General features: G+C 43.7%; 1 protein-coding gene across 5 annotated transcripts in view; it reads left to right on the top strand.

Moving 5' to 3' along the window:
- CEP152 (centrosomal protein 152) overlaps positions 1 to 17,659 on the top strand; it is a 131,686-nt gene extending 114,027 nt beyond the window's left edge. For 4 of the 5 annotated variants that reach the window (XM_088472797.1, XM_088472794.1, XM_088472795.1 and 1 more), the window contains exons 24-28: positions 273 to 363; positions 543 to 646; positions 8,229 to 8,385; positions 16,071 to 16,174; positions 16,665 to 17,659. In XM_088472797.1, the coding sequence (XP_088328923.1) occupies positions 273 to 363; positions 543 to 646; positions 8,229 to 8,385; positions 16,071 to 16,174; positions 16,665 to 17,506 (1,298 nt within the window). In that variant the 3' untranslated portion in view covers positions 17,507 to 17,659. The remainder of the gene's footprint in view (positions 1 to 272; positions 364 to 542; positions 647 to 8,228; positions 8,386 to 16,070; positions 16,175 to 16,664) is intronic. The other variant, XM_088472798.1, reaches the window with a different exon arrangement.
- The last annotated feature ends 753 nt before the right edge of the window (positions 17,660 to 18,412 follow it).

The following is an 18,412-nucleotide window of genomic DNA, read 5'->3' as shown; positions in this document are numbered from 1 at the left end:
AATTTAAATAAACAAAAACCATTGAATGAGAAGGTGTGTCCAAACTTTTGACTGGTACTGTATATTTCTCTCATTTCACTTCACCAAATTAGACTACTCTGTGCAGATACATCACATAAAAAGCCAAGGGGGGTGAATACTTTTGCAAGGCACTGTAGATATCTCACACATGGTTTTTTAGTTTTGTTTAGTTTCACTTCTTCCAACCTTTTTTTTGTAATGGAACAGCTAAATTTTATTTTTTTATTTCTATATTTTCATTTTAATCCTAGAGAATGAAACAATTGTACAAACCCTAAGGAACGAAAATATTGAACTGAACCAAAAGCTTAATAAAGTAACAAGTACCAAAACAGCACAAAGGTAACAATCTATTGTTTCAATTTGATATTCTGGTTATTTGCATACATTTATGTGTTTATGCTTTCTCTCATTTTCCACAATCTATCCTGTTACTAACAACCAAGTTTAAAGAAAACTAGACCGCATGAGAATTCACTGCTTCCTTCATTAATTATCTGTAATTACTCCTGTCATTTTAGCTTTCAGCCAGAAGAGGGTACTGAGGGGGGCTGTAGTCTGTGCAGAGGAAAGGCTTTAGAAGATATGCGTGCTCAGTATATCAAAGCCGTGGACAAAATAAAAAGTGAGTTTAATCGCAAACAAAGTTTCTAAGGTTATGTAACTAGAATATGTCTAATTGTTTCTGATCATCACAAAATGTTTCCGCAATAGGCACCTCTATGTGCTTGCAGAGCTTTTTGCCTGACAAGTTCCAATGTTTACATTAATACTTGTGCTGCTGTGCTGTGCTTTATTTTTGCCCTGGTATTATTCTTCCTTATCAATTCCGTGGATCCTACATGAGTAGAGAGAGGAAAAAAAAAAGGTATGTTGGGGGAATTCAATAGGTGCGATTATATTGCACGTGAGGGGGGGGCGAGTTGCCGACACCGGCATTGGATTTTGCCCCCCCTCTCAGCTTTAGCTTTGATTTGCACTGGTACCTCTGAGAGTCCTGAGGTATCGTAACAGCAGCTGTGAGATAATCGCATCTAATTGAATTCCCCCCATAGTGTGACTCCTTCCCCAGCTGAATAAGCAGCATGTGTATGGTGCAGTAGTGTTTTCTTGTATTCTGTGTTTGGGCTTACCTTTTATTGGAGGGTTCCAGAGACACACCTTCTAGAGTTCACACTGCTGCTAATCGGTGATACATGGGTCGGGAACAAGCGTGTGCTGTTCAGGTCTCAGAGGAAGCCTTCAATTGCACGTTCATATCCACTGTAAATATTGACTTTAATATCAGAACTGTAGAATTACATGGCAAGAGAATTAAGCTACAGATATGGGCTTCACTGTGTAAATATATTGCCGAGCCAACATTATCAACGCATTAGAAGGACCACAGAGGGAAGAAAGTTGTCTGAGATGCCTATGTTTTATGAACTCCAGTGATTTATTTCCTCTGGACTAAGGAAAAAGTATAACCCAGTTGTTTATGTTCTGGTCTAGAAGTTCATACTCCAATACATAGATATAATGTTGATAGCTCAGAACGCCAAACTAGCTTGGTTCTACCCGTCATAAGGACATCAGGAGAGAAGGAATCAATGCTCTCTTGGTGCTATGATACTCGGGTATGTGTTCCCCCCCCATTCCCTCTTATTGGTGTTACAAACAACAGGATAGAAGTCTCATTTGTGCTCTTCGTTCATGATTTGCTGTAGTTTGGTGAAGGACCCAGAACAGCCTTTGGGGTCTTCCATTTCATATATTTACCGATTAGACTCTTAAACCTCCAAAGAGTGTCTCCAGAAATGGATTGACTTCTGGTTGTTGAAATGCAAGAAGTCTCTTTAAAAGTGATTTGAAATGCTTATTAAAGCTAGAAAACAATGGTTCCATACTTGCTATAGGATTTGGAAACTCTTCATTCTGTGGTGCAATCTCAATAAGATAGCAGCATACTTCATATAAAAAGATAATCCTAGTATAACGAAATAACCATATAAAATTGAGATTGAATATACAGAGTTGTTGAATCACTAGTACTGTGTAGAAATAGTCACTGTTCTCAGCTCATTAAGTGCTAGTTGCTACAAAATATCTATAAACCACGTAGGTTTATAAGTAACTATAAAGTTTCAATATAGTATTCTCACAGTACATGCCTGAAGAAATGCACTTCATTGCTGTTTAGTGATAAACTGGCATCCCAGTAATGATCACATAAATCCTGCAGCTTGAATATATATTATTATATTACCTCAGTCCAAGTAAACAGGTGTAATCCCACCTTTTTGATATCCCAAGCTTTCTCTGTAAGCACTGTCACACAGGAATGTGCAGAAAAACGGGATCTCTTCCTCCGTGTAAATAATTGATTCTCTGGTAGTGGACAGTGGCAGACGCCGTGTGTGGAGGTGAGCAGCCGCTACTGTTGGTATTCCTGCGGACCTGATAGAAATGTCCGTACAGGAGCAAGTGGCCGGCAATAGTGAAGAGGAGCAGTATTAGAGGCAATAGTTACCAGCTGTAGCGGTTGTTCCCAGCCCTTGGCAAACAGGCTTATAGGTGTACACAGGCAATTCTGGCTTGACTGGAGCAACAATTGTGGTTGGAGAGTGAAAGGTCAACGCGTTTCGTCCCGTTAAGACTTGAGAAAGTCCCGGTACTTAACGGGACGAAACGCATTGACCTTTCACCCTCAAACCACAATTCTTGCTCCAGTCAAGTCAGAATTGCCTGCGTACACCTATAAGCCTGTTTGCCATGGGCAAATTGTTTCTCCTCGTCCCTCTGAAAGGTGTGGGGGGTTTCATTGATAAGGGCGTCACATTTCATTTATGCTGTACACCTTATACCATTTATACATTTGTCATGTCTAAAGGTGTAGGTGAAAAGGATGATATGCCAGTACTCAGATCATGTGTGTCTTGTTTGGCAGGCCTATCTGAGCAGGATGTTGACAGTACATCTAGAGCTCCAGCGCTAGAACCACCCGGGTGGTATCAGGTTTTGTCGCACTTAGTGGACAAAGTTGCAGAAGCGTGCAGTATTTCCCCTTGCTATGAGGTATTCACAGCAGTTGCATCCTTCTTTGTATATGCCTCCCATGAATCCCTGTTGGGTTGATTCTACTGCTCACTCTAGTCAGAGCAGGGGCATAAGAGATGTTCCTATCAGTTGCCTCATGATGACCTGGACTCCTCTTCAGACTCTGATACTCAGAGTTCTGGGTCTTACTCAGTGGAAAAAGACCATCAGTCTCTTGTGGATGTCCCCTCTCTGGTGAGAGTGGTTAGATCTGTCCTCAGTATAAAGGAAGAGAAGGTGTCACCGACAGCCAAGGTGGTCTTTAGGTGTCAGAAGGTGGCTAAAGATTGCTTTCCTCAGCCTGAACAACTTGACGAATCTTATGTCTGAGGCATGGAGTACTCCTGGGAAGCATTTCCATGCTACAAGAAATATAACCTCTCGATACCCATTTGCACTTGGGGAGTGTAACAAATGGGAAGTTCCCCCAACGATAGACACTCAGAGGTTTGTTGATACAAACCTTCCTTTAGACCCGGTCAGGGCTTCTGCTTACTGGGAGTCTATTGGGGCCCTCCTGAAGTTAGGAGTCATAGTCCCCGTTCCTGAGACGAAACAGGGAAATTATTATTATTCAAATGTATTTTTGATTCAAAAACCAAATGGGTCATATCGCCCTATCCTGAATCGGGAGTCTCTCAACAGGTTCATCCATGTGCCAAAATTCCGTATGGAAACCCTACGATCAATTATGCTGGCGATGGATCCTAGGGATTTCATGGTCTCCCTGGACATACAGGATGGATATCTGCATGGTCCGATTGCATTATCCAACCAAAGATTTTTGAGATTGGCGGTAGATCAGCAACATTACCAGTTTTAGGCTCTACCCTTCGGACTGGCCACAGCTCCTCGGGTGTTTACCAAGATAATGGCACCCATGACTGCTCCTCTCAGACGACAAGGAATCAGGATACTGCCATATTTGGACGACCACCTGATATTCGCACAATCTCAGGAGATGTTACAATGTCCTCTCCAGATGACCATTGTCTGCCTAGAAGAGCACGGCTGGGTAATTAATTGGAAAAAGTCCTCTCTTTCTCCAACCCAGCAGATGGTGCACTCTCTGGGACAGAGGATTCTTCTACTAGGGGACAAGATTGTGGCACTACAGTCTCTGGGACAGAGGCTGCATTCTCTGGGACAGAGGATTCTTCTACTAGGGGACAAGATTGTGGCACTACAGTCTCATGTGCGCAGTCTTTTCAAGCAAGCAGAGAGTGTCAGTACACGTAGCAATGCAGGTGCTGGGCTCCATGGTATCCACATTCGACATGGTGGCTTATGCCCAGTTCCACTCCAGGTCCCTGCAGAATTGGATTCTGGCTCATTGGGATGGTCAGTATCATCGGATAAAGTCTCAGATGATCTGCATCTCACCAGAAGTTCAGCTCTCCTTCACTTGGTGGCTGGAGACGACTCATTTAACATGGGTCATCCGTTATGGCTCCCGAATTGGGTACACCACCACAGATGCAAGTATGCAGGATGGGGAGCAGTGACAGACCATCACACCTCAGGGAAGGTGGACAGTTCAGGAAAGTCTCCTACCAATATCTTGGAGCTTCGTGCAGTGCACAGAGCGCTCATACTGGCAGACCTGTCCAGATTCAGTACGACAACACAACAGCAGTGGCCTGCCTCAACCATCAGGGAGGCACACGAAATCTGGCAGCCATGAAGGGTGTGGGGCAATTCTGCTGTGGGCAGAATACCATCTTTCGACAATCTCTGCAATATTTATCCTAGGTGTTCTCAACTGGGAAGCGGACTCACTAAGTTGCCAGGACACACATGCCGGAGAATGAGCACTTCATTCGGATGTTTTTCAACTCCTGGTGGACAAGTGGGGAGTACCGGACGTAGACCTCATGGCGTCACGTCACAATCGCAAAGTCCCCAGGTACGGGTCCAGAACAAGGGACCCCTCAGCCGCCTTCGTGGAAGCTCTGGCGGTGAGATGAGATTTCAGATTGGCGCACCGGTTTCCTCCAATCTCCCTCCCAAGGGTCGTCAGAAAGTTCAAGCAGGAAGGCGGCAGGATAACACTTAATAGCCCCTGCCTGGCGCAGGAGGCATTGGTTCTCCGACCAGACTTGTCTATCCATAGACAGTCCACTTCCACTGCCTCTACGGCCGGATCTGGTAGTGCAGGGTCCCTGCCTATATCGGGATTTACTTCGGCGGGCTTTAACGGCATGGCTGTTGAGTCTGCCGTCCTAAAGGCCAAAGGTTTTTCGGCCACTGTGATTCAGATGATGCTGAGGGCAAGGTAGCCTACTTCCGCCCGCATCTATCACAGAATTTGGCATTCATTTTTTCCTTGGTGTTGTCACAGGAAATATGACCAGAAGATTTTCAAGGTGGCAATAATGCTGGCTTCTCTTCAGGCAGGATTAGACTTAGGTCTTCGCCTGGCTACCTTGAGAGTTCAGGTTTCTGCATTGTCAGTTTTGTTCCAATACAGAATTGCCCCTCTGCCGGATGTTAGAACCATCGTGCAGGGGGTGCTCCGGGTGCAACCTCCATTTGTCCCTCTAGTGGCACCGTGGGATTTGACTATGGTTCTCAGGGTATTGCAGATGGCTCCCTTTGAACCTTTGGATATGGTGGACATAAGGTGGTTGACAGCGAAGACACCTTTTTCTCCTCGCTATCACCTCGGCTCGTAGAGTTTCTGACTTGGCAGCTCTGCCATGTCGCTCTCCATATTTGATTTTCCATCAAAATAGAGCTGTCCATTATACGTACACCCTCTTTGTCTTGTGATCACCGCATGGGTATTACGGTATGGCAGGAACAGTTTCCACATCTCCAAATGTCCAACATATTAAATACTCTCTCATACTCACTAAATACCTTATCAGCGACCACATACAGAGAAATGATATATAAAATATTTTATAGAGGCTACTTATCCCCATCACGCGCGCATACAATTGGCCTGTCTAACTGCCCCAAATGAAGCACCTCTCCTGCCACCTTGTTTCACTGTGTCTGGAGCTGTGATCAGATTAAACAATTCTGGGTGCAAATTGAACACTTTATATCTTCAAATATCATTCAAACATTTGTGTTGACCCCAGAATGGGTTATACTGGGGTTTCTTGATCCCTGTGCTCGCTTAATACTGGGTAGTCGGAAGGTTATTACTATAATGTCCAACGTGGCCCGAAAGAGTATCCTGCAGCAATGGCTCTCTCCTCACCCTCCTTCTCTCAATATGGTTTCCATGGTATATACATTCGAAATGGTGGCTTATTTATATTTAAAATAGACTGGGTGGAAGCCTCCCTTCAAAAAGAAATTTGCGTAACTCGGTTCTTTGAAACCTGGGAACAATATATCTATTCACAACCTAATGATATAAAAAACCTCATACACGCATGCTTTCAACTCACAAAATGGCTACAATCTCAATTAGCCTCCGATAACCACAGACTCCATTTGTGGAGTATGACATACGATTCATGACTTCATGTTATCATACACCATGGTTGCTCCCTTGTCCTGGGTCCGCCGCATCCCCTTACCCTACTCCCTTTCCTTTCCCTCCCACTCTCCTGGCTATCTCTCCAATACCCTACCCCCCCCCCCCCCCCCCCCCCCAATCTCTCCTTTTTCTTGTCTTCACTCCTTCTTCTCTCACAAAGTTTTCCTATCTTCAAATAAGACACAACTACTTAACTCTTAAGCTTATTCATCACTTCAATGATGGATCTTTGTGTTTTTGTTATGTTCATCAACGAAAATTACAAAATAGATGACACAGATTAAAAACTTTTCATGTTAAATGTATTCATGAGGAACCTGCATTACGACATGGACTTTCTCTTCTCGTTTGTCCGATAATACGCTGGCATAAAGTAAAACAAGAGACACTCAAACTCAATTTTATTATTGTATGTTGACATCTTGAATATATTGTGATGTTCTGTATCTTATAATTCCTCATGATTGTAAACTTATCTTTGTCTCAAAAAAAAATATTGATATAGAAAAAGGTGGTTTCTCGTTTTCATATGAATGAGGAGATTGTAGTTCCGGCCTTTCAGTATTCAGACCTCTCTACAGGTGAAGCTTCCATGGATGTGGTTCGAGCCCTTCGTATCTGCGTGGATCATACCAGCTCCATCAGGAAATCAGATTCGTTCTGTGTTCTATATGGGTTTCACAAACTAGGCTGGCTAGCAAACAAGCAGACTTTGGCTCGCTGGCTGCGTACGACTATTTCTCAGGTCTATACACAGGCTGGTCCTAAACAAGGTGACAGCACATTCTACTCATTCTGTGGGATCGTCGTGGGCGGTTAGACATGGCGCCTCGGCTGAACCGCTATGCAAGGCAGCCACTTTGTCTTCCGGCAATACTTTTATCAGAATCTATGCATTTGATACTTTTGCCTCCCAGGATGCTTCCTTTGGGCAGCAGATTCTCATCTCTGTGCAGGAACGTCCTCACCCTTAAGGGAGGTGCTTTAGGACGTCCCCAAAGTAGATTCTGTGGACCCTATGAATCCTGAAGTAGAAAATCAGAGTTATGGTATAACCTACCTTAGATAACTCCTTTTCTTCGAGGTCCATAGGGTCCACAGAGCACCCTCCCTGACTTACCTGGCCTTTGTTGGGATCAGTTCTTTTTGCTTTTTTTCGTATCGCGGAGTCCCTCTTCGTATTATGAGTGTTTCTGGTGTGCAATGTACTTCCTTCTCCACTTTCCGTCTCTTGCCGTTAGGCTTGTTTACAAACTGAATGCCTGTGGCTGAGGGTGGGGTATATAGGGAGGAGGACCAGTGCATGCTGGAAGCTTCAAAGCTGTTAGCCGTTTGGTGCAATGGATTGTTTCCACTACATGCCCCAAGGTAGATTCTGTGGACCCTATGGACCTCGAAGAAAAGGAGTTATCTAAGGTATGTTATACTGTACCATAACGCTGTTATTTAATTTTTTACTTTTTTTTTTTAATTGTATTTTTTCAGTTTTTTTCCAGTGGAAGTGGATGCTAGACTGCCTTCTAACTCCATGAATATATTTAAATTTTTTAAAAAAGTATTTTAAAATAATTCAGTGCTTTGTGTAACTATGTAATTTAAACAATGGATTATATCTTTCCCTTTACATAAACAGATGACATGTTTCATTACATCCATGAAAGTAAAGCAAGAGCTGCTGAAATGTTAAAATCTGAAGTTTTAAGAGAGCGGCAAGAAACTGCTCGCAAAATGCGGAAATATTACTTGACTTGTCTACAGCAATTACTAAAGGATGATGGGAAGAATGATGGGTGAGTGACATATGCAAAATCACATAGAGAATTGTTTTAAATTACAAGAATACATCAAAGATGCATACAAAATATTAGTTTGCATTTTTCTGTGCTAGCTTATAAGAACAAATCCAAGCACTGATGGTCACATAGTATATTGCTATGTAAATGTTCAGGGCATAAATGAAGGAACAACAAAATGTGCAAAGCATTTACAGATGTGTCCTCAGTCGTCTTTGCTGCTTTTGTGCAAAACAGCCCCTTTTGCTGTGTCTGGTCCCGTGAGACTCTGCTAGTGCCAGGCGTGTTTTTTGCAGCAAAGACAAGTGAGGATACATCTGTAAATGCGTTTTACAGTTTACATTTTATTGTTGCATGGGACCTGGCGGCTCACTCACACCAGGCATGGCGTTTAGAGGGTACATGAGCAAGGACACATCTGTAGTACTGATATGAGAAACCTTTTAATGCCACTCCCCTTTTGACCATAGTCAACCGTCTATAGCATATTGTACAACCCTTAGACATCCTGTAATGCAAACTCAAATATAATACATGTGCCCACTATGTAATTATGTGATTTACATATAGAGTCCACATCTGATGCCTGTTATAAAATACAGATATACATTTTGTTGATCTCAAATGTCTACTATGCAGGGTAGAGAATGGGAGTAGTAAAGGTCTGGGCTTCATGACTCTTTAAACCCAGGACAAAATAATTTTTTTTTTTTCCCAATTATGTGTATTTATTGAAAATTTACAAAAGTCAAACATCAATGAAAACCTAAAATACATGAAAATATGTAGGAGACAAAAACAGTCACCAGATAGCACAAAAACATGCATTTTAGATGTTAAATAGTAATACAAGAGTAACTCTGCACCATGCTTGTAAGAGATTGCTTAGTTGTTTCAGTTTGATATTTGGCTCCTACTGTCAAATGTAGGCACCATGGTACACACACCGTCTCTAGACCGAAGGGGGCTCCAGTTCCAAAATATATTGAGAGATTTGCCAGAGGGACCAAATGCTGTAGACTTTCATGGGGCATTTTTATTCGTTATGCATAAAGCATTAATGGGCAATTATTGAATTGACCAGGCTTAGCCAACTTTGAAATGTAGGAGCTTGGGGAGCCATCCACCGCCTAACAATACACACTCTGGCCAGAACTAGGAGATTGTTAACATACAGTTCTAAGTTTTCACCTAGTACATTATAAAGATGACGACCAAAAATAGACGTTCAATAGATGGGTACGAATCCCAGTATCCTTTATATAGTGAACAACCTGAGACAAAACACAACTAACCATAATAGATACCAGAATCCTGGATCACGAGCACCACATTTGGGACAGGAGGTGGAACCAATACAGTCTAGTTTAACCACCTAAGTGGGGCCCAATATACTCTATGGATAATATAAAGTTGTATCTGCTTGTATTGAGGTTAAAAGTCACCCTTTGTATAGAACTCAAAATAGAGGCCCAATCATCATCCAACAAAGGTCCCAAATCAGCCTCCCGGACAGAACTCAAATTCCGTAGCCCTTCACCACCACACCCAAGCAGCAAGCAAGAATAAAGTATGCCAGTGGATAGGGTAGTTAATATAGTCAGTACGTAGTTGGACTAAGGATTTCAACATGGGGTCAGAATATAAATGTCCTATAGTAACAACCTTGAGAGCCCTCCAAAGGGACTTTCCCTCTAATGCCTTCAGTTCTGGGAACCCATTATTACCCCACAAGGGAGAGCAGGGATCAAGTTCAGAACCACCCAGAAGTGAAACAGGTGATTTCCACAGCCTGTGATCCTGTACTAATAGAGGAGAGCAACCCTGAGCTGATCCAACAGGAAATGGAGCAGGGTAAAACTCAATCCAGCTTGCTCAAGCAAAGCCCAGGGTGATTCCACAGAGTCTGATGTACCAACCCAGTCCCTAAGATAGGCAATCTGAGAGGCCAGATAATATAGCTGCATATCTAGAAACTGAAGGCCACCTTGGTGGCATGCATTTGTTGAGTGAAGTAGGCGGGTGGGAGTGTAAAGGGAGATGAGGTCAGAGATGTCAATTGGAGAAGATTGGATGAGGGCTTTGTAAGTGATTGTAAGAACCTTGAATTGGATTCTGAAGGGGAAAGGGAGCCATTGTAGGGCTTGTAGGAGAGGCCATGCCGATGTACAACAATTGGAGAGGAAGATGAGCCGAGCAGCAGCATTGAGGACAGATTGGAGTGGAAAGAGGTGAGAGTCAAGGAGGCCAAATAGGAGGAGGTTATAGTAGTCCAATCAGTAGATGACCAGTGAGTGGTTTTAATAGCAACTTGGGTGAGAGAGGTCTGATCCTGGAAATATTTTTGAGATGGAAATGGCAGGACTGCGAGAGGCGCTGAATGGGTGGTTTGAAGCAGAGTGAGGAGACCAGGATCACTACAAGACAGCGCACTTTGGGGATAAAGATGATTGTTGTGCCGTCAACTGATATTGAAATTAAAATTGTGGGAAGTGAGGTTATGCGGGAGGATGGGAAGATGATCAGCTCGGTCTTAGACATGTTAAGTTTAAGAAAACGCCACGACAGGAAGAGATGGTAAAGAGGCAGTTGGAGACACGAGCGAGGAGAGAGGGGGAAAGGTCAAGAGAGGAAATGTAGATCTGAGTATCATCCGAATAGAGATGATATTGGTATTCAAAAGAGCTGATGAGTTAACCTAAAAAGGACATATATAGGGAGAACAGGAGAGGTCGAAGAACAGAACCTCCCCCCCTACTTCCACTGTGTCAAAAGCAGCAGAAAGGTCAAGGAGAATGAGCAGAGTGTAGTGACTCTTGGATTTGGCAGCAAGAAGGGCATTGCTGACTTTCGTGAGGACGGTTTCAGTGGAGTGGAGAGCCAGAAGCTAGACTGAAATGGGTCAAGGAGGCAGTGGGAGGAAAGGTGGTGTAAAGTAGGTGTAAACAATACACTCAAGGAGTTTGGAGGCAAAAGGGAGGAGAGAGATAGGTCTGTAGTTGGAAAGAGTGTTCAGATCAAGGGTAGATTTGTTAAGTATGGGGGAGACAAGGCGATGTTTGTATGCAAAAGGGACAGTGCCAAGTGTGAGGGAGAGGTTGTGGAGGTGGACAAGATGGGAACAGGCAGTAGGAGAGAGGTAGCGGAGCAGGTGCCGGGGGGGCAGGGGGCGGATGAGGGCCATGACTTCCTCCCCAGATACAGGAAAAAGGATGTCCGAGTTGGTAAGATGGACATGGAGGGGTGGTCTGGGATAGGAGGGGGTGGAATGCTGAGGGTCTGGTGAGATATGATGTCCTGACGTATGGAATCAATTTTAGATGTAAAGTAGGTGACAGTCAAGGGCAGAAAACGAGGAGGGGGTGGACAGAGGAGGGAGTTGAAATTGGCAGAGAGATGCCGGGGGTTTGAGGACTGGGAGTTTGACAATGAGAATATAAATTTGAGATGGAGCAATTCTGCCTTAGAGTGCGATTTCCTCCAATGTCGCACATCGGTTCGTGAACACTTTTGCAGGTATCTGGTGCATTTGGAATGCCAGGGTTGAGGTGTGGATCTGCAAGGGTGAGTAGAGATCACCAGAGGAACAGAGTTAAGAGCAGAAGTAAGGAAGACCTGTGAAGTTGAAGAAAGTGCTGGTACATCCAGGAGGAAATAGCAGAGTGACAGCTGGAGAAACGAGTGAGGAGAGAGGGAGAAAGGTCAGGGGAGGAGAGGTAGAGCTGAGTGTCATCAGCATAGAGATAATATTGGAGTCCAAAGGAGCTGATGAGCTTTACCTAAAGAGGATATATAAAGGCAGAATAGAAGAGGTCCAAGAACAGAACCTTGGAGGACACCTACTGGTAGTGGAAATGGGGGAGAAGTGGAATCATGATAGCAGACAGAGAAAGAATTGTAAGAGAGGTAGAAGAACAGCCAGGAGAAGGCACTATTACGCAGAATGAGGGAGTGAAGGATTTGCAGGAGGAGAGTGTAGTCCCTTGTCGAAGGCAGTAGAGAGTAGTGGCCCTTGGATTTGGTAGCAAGTAGGTTAATGCTAGCTTTAATGAGGACCGTTTCTGTGGGGGTGAAGAGGACGAAAGCCAGATTGAAGTGGGTCAAGCAGGGAGTGGGAGGAAATAAAGGCAGTGAGGCAATTGTAGACAGTCCGCTCAAGGAGTTTAGAGGCAAAGGGGAGGAGAGAGATTGGATGGTAGATAGTGAAATTGTCAGGTCAAGGGTGGGTTTTTTAAGAACGAAGGAGACATGTTTTTGAATGCAGAGGGAAAAATTGAAGAGATGGGAGAGAGGGTGTGGAGGAGGCAGGAGGGTTTAGGGTCAAAGAGGGAGGTAGAAGGAGGCATGCCATGGATAGGACCATGCCTTAATTTGTAGATACTGGGGAGAAAGATGTCATAGTTGGTAAAATGGATGGGGAGAGGCAAGCTGAGAACGAAGAGGATGGAACTGATGACACTGATCTGGTGGGATTAGATGTTCTGACAGATGGATTCAATTTTAGATGCAAAGTGGGTGGCGAAGACAAGGGCAGAGAGTGAGGAGGGGAGGCTAGGAGGGGGCAGCAGAGGAGGGAGTTGAAAGTGGCAAAGATGAGGGGGGTTGGAAGACTGGGAAGGAGATACAGGTCTTGAAATAAGAGAGAGGGAAAGGGCAGCATTGTAGTTTAAAAGCATATATTTGGAATGGAGGAAGTCTGCATTGGAGCACATTTGTAGATATCTGGTGCATTTAGAATGCTGGGTTTGTGGTTTGGCTCTGCGAAAGTGAGTGGTGACCGCTAGAGCAACAGAAGTAATGGAGACATTTTGCATAGGGGAACAGCGTGGTCAGGGAAGGAGAGAGCGACATTTGGCGGAGAAGTGAGTCAATCAGGGGGACATAATGTCAATAGCCTCAAGGTTACGCTTGATAGTTGCCTTGGGAGGCCAAGGTGGAGAAGGAATGAAGGATAAGTTAAAAGAAAGAAGAAGATGATATCACAGTGAGTGAAGACCAGATGGGAGGGGTGAGGAGGTTTAATGAGAAATTCCAAATGATGATGTGAGGAGAAGTTTAGAGGCAGTGGGGAAATCGATAGGGATATTGAAGTTACCTAAGATTAGGGAACAAAGGTTTGAAGAAAGGAAGGGGGTGAGTAGGGAAATCATGTTGTCAAAGAAATTGGAGATAGGGCCAGGAGGACGATCGATGACATGTTGGCAGAGGTAAATAACATGAATTTCAAAGAAAGAGAATGAAAGGACGGTTCTGGAAGTATGAGTTGGAAGGAGCAGGAGAGGGATAGAAGGGCCCTTACATCACCATCATGCCGACCCCCAGGGCAAGTGTATGAGAGAACGCAAGGCCAATAAAGGAGAGTGCAACGGGAGAAGTGGTGTCTGAAGGGTAAGTCCAGGATTCAGTGATGACTAGCTTGGAGATTCATATAAAATTCATAAGGTTCTCTTAACATTTTAACAAGGTCCACCCTGCCCGTAACAGGTTAAGGCATTTTTTGCCAAGCATGTGACTTGTGGTAATCCAGATGGAGCTGTAAATTAAGGGGGACACAGGCCCTGATTCAGAGCCGGACCTTCTGACAGAGCGCTCGCTCTGAATCAGGGCCATCCTTCTCTTTTTTTTTTTCTTAGAGCGGCCTCCTGGCCGCTCGCATAGCTGTCGGTGACCACCCACAGCTATAGCGAGCAGCCAAAAAGATGGTCGCAATTGTCAAGACCATCGGGCTTGCGTCGAGACCCTTGTGGTAGGGTCTCGTTGCCACAAGCCCTGCAGTGCTTTCGGCTCTATCAGAGCCGAAGGCACTCCCACTGACATCACTTGTAATGTCAGTGGGGCCGGCCCCAGACGGTAGGCGTTCCCATAGGAACGCCTCCATCTGGACAGCCACGCCCCCGGCACGCCCACCAAAGGCGGCGTGCTGTCACTCACCATCGACAGCACGCCCCCTTTGGTACGAGACCAATACCGTCGCTATCCGGGTCTCGCGCATGCTCACGACATAGCCGGGTCCATCGTGCACATGCGCACTGGGCCAACATCGACCCGTTTGCGAGCGCTCACGAGCGGGTCTGAATTAGGCCCTCAGTCTGAGTGTTTAAGTGATCTGGATACCCAAATACTTAAATTGGGTACACCACTTCAGGCGAAAGTAACAAGAGCGGCAATGAGAAACTAAGAAGAACCGAGAAAACCGATGACTTTTCCCAAATGATCTTCACCCACGAAAAGAAGCCATATATATATATATATCCACTATTGCCGAATGCACTAGCAAGGAATGCTCCATTCCAGGCAAGAATAAGAACATGTCATTCGTATACAACACAATATTTTCCTCCCAAACAGCAACCATCCGTCTTCCTCAATCAATTGAGGAAGAGACATAAATTGCGCAGTTAAGCAGCTCTGTGGCAATGGCGAATAGGGGTGGAGAGAGTGGTCATCCCTGCCTAGTACACCTACAGAGGGAAAGGGAATTGGAAACAAAATCATTTTCATGTATCTTGGTGGCTGGCCAAGAATACAACAATTGGAGCCAGCCTAGGAACCCTGTACCCACCCCGAACCTAGCAAGAACTGCCCAACAAAAACGGGCATTACACAGAATCAAACACATTGGTTGCATCCAGAGATAGGATCACTGCACTGTCCAACCCCACCGGAACAATTTGAAAATGTGTATAACCGCCATAAATTAATAGTTGTTGGCTTGCCCATTTTAGCAGGGTGGATTATCTCAAGAGCAACCTTATTTAGGTGCATAGCCAGGATTTTAATATTGTGTACAGCACAAAATTTGGCGGTAACAGTCTGGGATGGCAGGTCCTGATCAGATTTCTAAAGCACTACTATTAAAGCCTCAGGCATAAAGGGGTGAGAGGGATCTAGCATCCAGTAAGGCTTCAAAAATCTTAAGGACTTTTAGGACAAAAAAAATCCAAATGAATTTTATACAATTCAATGGGGAAGCTGTCAACCCCTGTAGCCTTACTAGTAAATAAGAAAGAATTTGTGAGCCTGGGAAGCGTAGACCCATTAAAAATAGGTATGGAAAGCTGCTGCAATACAAGGTGTAGTGGTATATCATCCGTCCAGTCAATCAGTCTGTGCACAGTGAAGGAAGCAAATTCAGCTCTGGCCAAGTAAGCCATATACCTACTGGCCCATTCCGTCTGAATATAATGATCATGGGAGAAAAGAAGCCTGCGCTTCGATTTGTTCAGTAAAAAGTCTGACAATTCTTTATGGACAACCAAACACTCCACCTGGTCAGCCAAGGAGCGACTGGCAATATATTTTTCTTCCAGAAAATTTCTCTTATTTTCCAAGTCCACATACTTTTTTTTTTTTTTCCCTGTGATAAATCTTTATTTGCACCACCCTGGAAATCACAGTACAAAATCTTTTACTTTTTTTATTATTTTTGGCATCAATTCCACAAAGTTTACATTTAAAGCTCATTTATTAGAGCATTGCGTGCTGGTTGGAAGCACGATCTTACTACCTCATTTATTCTGGATATGCATCGGTGTCATTGGACTGAAGCAACCGGCCACAGTGTATGTGGCTTTCATTGTTCTAAATTCTTTAGGTTGATGCACTTTGGAAACCACTTTCAATGTGCCTATCATTTATTATGCACAGTATTTATATTTTGTTCCTTTTTTTTTTTTTCATAGAGCTGAAAAGAAAATAATGAATGCTGCAAGCAAACTTGCCACTATGGCTAAAGTTTTGGAAACTCCCATCTCGCAAAAATCTCAGAACAGAAACTTACGAGCAGGTATGTATGGCTTCTTTTCATAAAAAAAATGTTTATTGATAATTTTATCTTCTCTACCAATTTACTTTTGTCAAATAAATGTGTTTATTGAACCTTTACAAAAATCATGCAGGACTCCTAATCACAACCTCACTGTTGGCAAAATACTCTAGTAGACTGGGACAAATTGGAACTTGGGTGTTAGCTTTATCAAACTACTTGATCAATCCAGTTGTTTGCGAAGGGTACGAATTGTCGTTGCCACGGCTCTAAAGTGCCGGCAACGGCACCGCATCGTACCACTTGCAGCCTGCTCCGAGCCCGAATTAGCCCAATTTTGCTCTGAGCCCTAGGGGGCTACGAGCACTTTTGTGCAAGTTCAGGCTGTTATCAAGTGCGGCTGTTGTCGTGATGACTCGCACCCGTGAGATCATCACAGGCAATTGGATTGAGCCCTGTTTGTTCTGTGTGTGTTTGTTTTTTTTAATGTTTTAGTATCTTCTTTAATTAGCTTCAAAAGTCAGTAAAGATGAAACGGACACAAATAAATCAATGAAGAATTCTCAAAATCATGCAGGTGACAGAGCTACGGTTCCAAACACAGAGCAGAAGACACTCAATGAGCTCATCAGGAAGCATATGAAAGAGAAACTTGATGATGGCAAATTCAATAAGGTTGAAGATGACCCAGGCCTTAAACACAATGTGTCAAAGCAGCTGAGAATGGGCTGTGCCGACAATAGATTTGAACTTGCAGGTCGGCCTAGGAGTTCGCCTCTAGAAGCCCATTCTATCAATTGTGCAGCCTCTATTCAGGTAACCTTTGAGAACCAAGATGAGCCATCTTTTTTACATGGCCTAAAAGATTATAACTGCCATCATCAGCCAAAGATCAGATCAGACAGGCAAATTGCGCTCCAAGAAGCTCCTGAGCGGGATGAAAATGGAAGCAATGATTGGACTTGTGCTAGTGACAAAAGTCTGATTCCAACACAGGCTGTACAAATTTCTTTAACCAGCACTAAAGCGCAATCTCACAATCCGAATGTTCCAGGGAATTTATTAGCAGCAGGTTTATTTTCTTTTGTTGAGGAAGGTCATGATACATTTGGCAGCAAATATGAAGGTCAGAATCACTCAGCTCACATCGCAAAGCGAAGGGATCAAACTCTTGGTGCACAGCATTCTAGTAAAATCACAAGCCACCCGCCTCCAGCTGTTGAGTTGAAGCCATACTCTGATGTAGGTCGAGGCTGCCAACTACCTTCACGGAAATTATTGCTGGATTTTACATCCCCACAACAAGACAGTGGCTTTGACAGTCCTTTGCCTAATTTAAATAGTTTTAACTGATAAAGTGAAATGTAAGATTCTTAGACTTTAACAGTTATATTTATAACCATACAAACTTAATTTTGCTTGTGCTACAGAATACATTTTAAATATTTATTTTTATTTTACTGTGTATATAGTCCTTTGTTTTTATATTTGTATATGTTGGTTTGTGTGAAGATTTATATTTTTTATTTATGTCTGTTTTATATAATTATGTCCTCTAAAAATAAAGATCAAGTTTTCTTATTTGAAGCAGTTTTTTTGTGTAACATTTTAATATCTATTAGATTACACAGGTTTTTTTAAAAAGCATACTGTACCTAGTTTGTGAATACCCAATCAATTATGAGAGATGGTGTGAGTAATGAGTGCTTCAACTAAAGTTGTTTAAAAGGTTGTGTTTGAGTAACTGTCATTTTACTGAAACATGAAAGGGCCAAAGAACCTAAATACATGTTGGGCTATTATTAGAATGCAGCCTGTGAGGTATATGTGCCTCTCTCTTCTCTCTTTTCTCTTCACTCTTCTCGCTTCTTCTCTCTCTCTTCTTCTCTCTCTCTTCTTCTCTCTCTCTTCTTCTCTTCTCTTCTTCTCTCTCTCTTCTCTCTCTCTTCCCAAATCGTGACTCGCAGTTATATGTCCATGGGTCACTTCTCCATACTAATCCTCCTTGACCTCTCAACACTGTGCTCTGCTAGTTCACCAGCTGCCTTTCTGAATGTTTTTCAACGTCTGGCACGTCCTTCAATCCCTTCTATCTTTTGTATCCCTGAAGACCTTGGCCCTCATTCAGAGCCGTACGCTCTGAGCAGAGCGCACGCTCTGAGCAGAGCGCACGCTCTGAATGAGGGCCGCCCTCCATAAAAATGGAGCGTCCTCCTGGATGCTCGTATAGCTGTGGGTCACCACCCACAGCCTATACGA

Source organism: Taudactylus pleione, unplaced genomic scaffold (assembly GCF_031769625.1).
Source record: "Taudactylus pleione unplaced genomic scaffold, aTauple2 ptg000129l, whole genome shotgun sequence".
NCBI lineage: Eukaryota > Metazoa > Chordata > Amphibia > Anura > Myobatrachidae > Taudactylus > Taudactylus pleione.
This window is presented reverse-complemented; position numbering and strand designations above follow the sequence as displayed.